This window comes from Castor canadensis, chromosome 16 (assembly GCF_047511655.1).
Source record: "Castor canadensis chromosome 16, mCasCan1.hap1v2, whole genome shotgun sequence".
NCBI classification, from domain to species: domain Eukaryota; kingdom Metazoa; phylum Chordata; class Mammalia; order Rodentia; family Castoridae; genus Castor; species Castor canadensis.
The window spans coordinates 38509542-38514869 of record NC_133401.1 but is presented as its reverse complement, the minus strand read 5'-3'; the positions used below and the strand labels follow the sequence as shown (position 1 = coordinate 38514869).

General features: G+C 56.6%; 1 protein-coding gene across 1 annotated transcript; it reads left to right on the top strand.

Annotated features, from left to right (window-relative positions):
* The first annotated feature begins 619 nt into the window (after positions 1-619).
* Positions 620-5064, top strand: Nkx2-5 (NK2 homeobox 5). Its single transcript, XM_020183607.2, has 2 exons — positions 620-1321; positions 2787-5064. Exons 1-2 carry the CDS (start codon positions 991-993, stop codon positions 3425-3427), a joined length of 972 nt encoding a protein of 323 aa, XP_020039196.2. The 5' UTR covers positions 620-990; the 3' UTR covers positions 3428-5064.
* Positions 5065-5328: the final 264 nt, after the last annotated feature.

The following is a 5328-nucleotide window of genomic DNA, read 5'->3' as shown; positions in this document are numbered from 1 at the left end:
GAGGATGGGAGGGGGTGGTGGCAGAAGAAGGAAAACTCATCTGTGGTCTCCGCAGGAACCTGGACAACCTAGAAGATAACTCTCTTCTGGAAAGCTGAGGTACTGGCTGGGATGCTGGATTTGCTTCATTGGGACAAGAGTAAATTCCTAGCCGAGAGTGAAAACAGGTGTTCCTGTACAACTTGGTCTGCTGCAGGTGGCCACTCCCATCCCACAATCAACCAACTGGCCTTTTCTTTCAGTTTGACTCACCCAGGCATCCCGGGACCCGGAAAGGAGGGAATACTGTGGCATGACTGGTCCTGTAGGTCAAAAACAAATGAAATCCCCAAATTTCCAGAGTCTGCCCTTCTGCCCTTCCAGAACAACCCTCTCCTTCATGCTTCTGGTCCTATCCATACTCCTGCCAGCCAAGCTCATCTTCAGTAATAAAGCTTTAATGGTTCCTGGAAATAACTCCCCATCCCCCACCTTCCCCCTCTATCCTCACCCTCCCATTTCGCTGGGAGTGCAGAGGAAAATTTCTTCACCCCCCCCCACCCCAAGACCCACCCAACCTGGCCAGAGGCCCAGCTCAAAGCAGAATCAGGTCTTTTCTTGGGAATGCATCTTGCTGGACTTTTCAGGCAAGGTGGAGCAATCTCACACTGCAAAAGCTGACTTCCAAATGTGTCGCGGCCCCTTTAAAAAAGTCAAGCAGGGTATTTTTTTTTTTCCCAAGCCGAATGACTATATTAGGTGACCCGAAACTGCCCGTCTCTCCTGTCATCGAGGCCCCTGGCCCAATGGCAGGCTAAATCCCCCTCCTCTGGTCTAGTCCCGCCTCTCCTGCCCCTTGTGGTCGGCGCTACCTGCTGCCGGGCCATATTCCGAGCAGGAAAGCGGCTGTGCGGGCGCGGGCGGCGGACACCATGCAGGGAGGCTGCCTGAGCCCGTGGGCAGCGCCACTGTCTGCCGCCCACCTGGCGCTGTGAGATTGGCGCTGCCACCATGTTCCCCAGCCCTGCGCTCACACCCACGCCCTTCTCGGTCAAAGACATCCTGAACCTGGAGCAGCAGCAGCGCAGCCTGGCAGCCGGGGAGCTCTCAGCGCGCCTGGAGGCCACCCTGGCACCCGCGTCCTGCATGCTGGCTGCCTTCAAGCCCGAGGCCTACTCTGGGCCCGAGGCGGTGGCGCCCGGCCTCCCCGAGCTGCGAGCCGAGCTGGGCCCCGCGCCTTCACCCCCAAAGTGCGCTCTTGCCTTCCCGGCCGCCCCCGCCTTCTACCCGCGCGCCTACGGCGAGTCTGACCCGCCCAAGGACCTTCGCGCTGATAAGAAAGGTAAGGAGAAAACACCAGCCCCATTTCCCCTCCCGGGTCGCTTTCCTCTCCAAAATCTGGTGGCCAAGAAACCCAGGCCCGGGAGGAGGAGAGACGCGCGCGCAGGCCGAGGGCTGGGCGCAAGGAGCTGGGGAGGTTGAGGTTCGAAGTTGTCGCGAGGGTCCCTAACCCCTCGTCCAGTCGGATGTTTAGAGGAAATGCGGGTAGAGAGGATCAGAAACAAAGGACACACACAAAAAAAATATATCCGGCCTAACAATGCCTCGGGAGACTGAGTCCTTGCTTTTGGCTCTGTTACTGAAGTGAAGCGATCAAGTTTGAGGTCGGCAGAGCAGAGAGAATGAGGCGACCTTTGTGTCAGGAATTTAAAATCTCTCTTGGATTTAGGGGTCTTTTTGGTAATCTGCGAGAGCTCTAAACAGAAATGAAGTGCGGTTGTACGCACAATTGGAGGGGGTTCACTGGACTTTAGGTAGCCCAGAAGATGGGTTCTGGGCCTTTCCCCCTTTGTGCCTGGAGAATTAGGGCCTTGTTTTAAACATGGGTTACTGCAGACCGTCAGGAATCAGACCTAGTTTTCATTTTTCCAGCACGATTTTCGAACAGGGCCAGGGCTGAGAGGTTCTGTCCTGCGAAATGTTAGAAAATGCTGCCCAACTGAGGTGCCCGGGAGTGGAGGAACGGGCTGCGGAAGGTGGCGGTATCCGTTGGCCAGACATCCTAGAGTAGGAGGAGAGAGGCTGGCCTGCTCGCAGAAAGGGGAAGCCTGGGAGACCTGGGCCCAATGCCGGTCTGCACAAACCAGAGGCAGGGGCAGTGGGCGAATGGGCTCTGTGAGCTGGGAAAGGATTGTTAGGTTTTCTAGGAGCAGAGAGAAGGCCTGGGCATGGAATGAATTGCTACCATCTCCAACCCGATTAAGCGGGCAACGCAGGTTCCGAGGCCTCCTGCCTACACGTGGCTGCTGCGACGTTGAACAAACGCGGCAGTGGCCGTGCAGTTTTCCATCACCAAACCAACACCTCTTGGACTTGTTTCTTTGGTTCTTTAATTTTGAGACAAGGTGACTGCTCCGACGACCCCCTTTAAGTTAACTATTCAAACCAAGGTAGCCCTGATGCAATCTACCCCTAGAACATCAGCTGCCTTTCTCTTCTTTGCAGCTAGAAAGCTTGTCACAGTCTGGCTCACCAGGACTGGGACTGCACAAGAGCAGAGACTTCACTTGTTTTGTTCCCCAGCGCCTAGGGCCGCCCCTGACTCTTAGACTTTCAACAAATGCTTAACTGGCTGTGAGCAAAAATCGAGCGGTGTCGGTGGAGCCCAGGGCACTGGGTGGAGAGCCAAAGCCAAGCTGGCTGTTCCAGGCAGGCCAGGGTGGCAGCTACCAGGACTCATTCCCTGGAGGGCGCCCCGCGGGTCGGGCCGCTCTGATCGACCGAGCTACCTCTCTGTTCCCCTCCAGAGCTGTGCGCGCTGCAGAAGGCCGTGGAGCTGGAGAAGCCGGAGACGGACAGCGCGGAGCGGCCCCGGGCGCGACGGCGGAGGAAGCCACGCGTGCTCTTCTCACAGGCGCAGGTCTACGAGCTGGAGCGGCGCTTCAAGCAGCAGCGGTACCTGTCGGCTCCCGAGCGCGATCAGCTGGCCAGCGTGCTGAAGCTCACGTCCACGCAGGTCAAGATCTGGTTCCAGAATCGGCGCTACAAGTGCAAGCGGCAGCGACAGGACCAGACTTTGGAGCTGGTGGGGCTGCCCCCGCCGCCGCCGCCCCCTGCCCGCAGGATCGCGGTGCCAGTGCTGGTGCGTGACGGCAAGCCCTGCCTTGGGGACTCTGCGCCCTATGCACCAGCCTACGGCGTGGGCCTCAACGCCTATGGCTATAACGCCTACCCCGCCTACCCGGGTTATGGCGGCGCAGCCTGCAACCCAGGCTACAGCTGCGCAGCCGCTTACCCCGCCGGGCCTCCCTCGGCGCAGCCCGCCACGGCTGCGGGCAACAACAACTTCGTGAACTTCGGCGTCGGGGACTTGAACGCTGTGCAGAGTCCCGGGATTCCGCAGGGCAACTCCGGGGTGTCCACACTGCACGGTATCCGAGCCTGGTAGGGAAGGGATTCGCCTGGGGCGCCCCCGACCCATCCCACCTCAAGAGAAGGGCACCGACTGTGGGGGGGAGGAGGGGGACAAAGGAAGGGCTCCCGCCACGACTCTGTGTCCCTCGGGTCTCACGTTCGCTCCTGAGGAGACCTGGGAACTTTTCCGCCCCACAAGCCTTTGTCCCCAAGCGCGTTTACGCAGCCTGATCACAGTGAGTGATCCCGCAGCCTGGCATCTCGGTCGCCGTCCCGGGCGCCCACCGGCACCTCTGACGGATCCAGCACACGCGCCTAAGATCCAGCTGCCCTTCCCCGAGCCTGGGCCGGGCGCCCGGGCCCTTACTGCCCTGCCGCTGCCCACCCACCCGTATTTATGTTTTTACCTGTTGCTGTAAGAAATGAGACTCCCCTTCTCATTAAAGTGAGTGCGCTGACCGAGCCCGCAGGTGTGCTTCTTCCAGCTTGCTGCGCTGCGGGTTCTGAGCGCAGAGGCAGCAGTCCTCCCAGTCTCAGGCACAAGCTTGCACTGGGCAAACTGATGATGTTGATCATAACAAACACTAACCCATCTTGAGCCCCGCGTTGGGCGCTTTCTGGGATTGTCCAATAAAACCCAAGGGAGATCCTATTTTAAAGTTTATACCCTGAGGTCTGAAAAGGATTTGCCTTCCAGCAAATAGGCAATACTAGTAGAAGTCAGAGTCAGAGCACCAACTTCATCTCAGATGTCCTTGAACCCTAATGTATGCCAGGCATTTGTGTTGGCCATTAAGTGAAAAGCAAAGACCTGGGCCTTTTGCTACTGGAGCAGCAGTAATACTTAAAAGAATGCCTGTTTTACAGATGGAAAAGCCAACAACTAAAGCCTTGTCAAGCTTCCCTGACTGTTCCTAACACAATCTAGATGTCAAATGCCTAGGTCTCCACAGCGCCCCAGCTAGATTCTGTTCTCACACAGAGGCTGGACCCATTATCCATAGGACATACATCCTATCCTGATGGAATTGTTTCCTCTGGGCATTTTACTAATTTCACCATAGTTAAAATTTCAACTGCCAAATGTAATTGCTGTACCAAATTTACAGATGAGAAAACTGAGGTTTGGCCAAATCAAACTTAAAACCTACTAATTGTGTGGCTGCTCATTGCACTGCATTCCTCCTTGTTTTGTTTTGTTTTGCTTGTTTGTTTTAGTTTGTTCATTTTGTGAGCAAAATGAAGATAACAGGAAAGCCTGGCTCTGAGCCCTGGCTTCTCCAGTCCAGTTAGAAGGGGCTCAGACCTGACCCCCAGCCCCTCTGTCCCCAGGATTGGAGGAGGCCCTAATCCACACGTCTTAAAAAGGGACAAAAGCGGAAGGGAGTTGAGGCTTTGTATTCCACTGGATGTGGGTTTTCTAAGTATTTCGTTGGGAGACGTGCTGGGCTGGCAGTGTGGGACTTGAGATTTTGAACTGAGAGCCCCAGATTCAGCCAAAATATTGCTGGTGGGGTCTAGGGACTGAGTGCTGCTCAATGTGATCCTGAGGGGCGAAGGGTCACTGACTGGGCCTGGAGCTAGGAGAAGCCCCTCATAGCAAAAGCCTGCATCGTGGTCTCCTCTGGTAAGTGCCGCACCCCAGCTCTCCGCAAGAGGACAGAGGGCAAAAGCCACTAAGTAGGAGGAGCCCCGCAAGGTATATGAGTGGGGTGCCGCATAGGACAAAAGGCGTTCGAGAACCTGCTGTCGCCAATCGCCGGGATAAGGCTTGGCTATGGGAAGTAAGGGAAAAGGGAGTTCCCCGACTTGAATTCCCTGTTTTAAGACCCAAGTCAGGCTGGTTCGGCCACAGCTAGGAGAAGGCCTTCAGCCTAGCCCGGCGTTCGGTCTCCTAGGCCTCCATCACGCTGCTTGCCCACACCAGTCGTGCCG

Coding starts and splice junctions, on each gene's coding strand:
- Nkx2-5 (XM_020183607.2), top strand. CDS start 991: ATGTTCCCCAGCCCTGCGCTCACACCCACGCCCTTCTCGGTCAAAGAC. Junction 1,322..2,786: donor CCTTCGCGCTGATAAGAAAG/GTAAGGAGAAAA, acceptor GTTCCCCTCCAG/AGCTGTGCGCGCTGCAGAAG.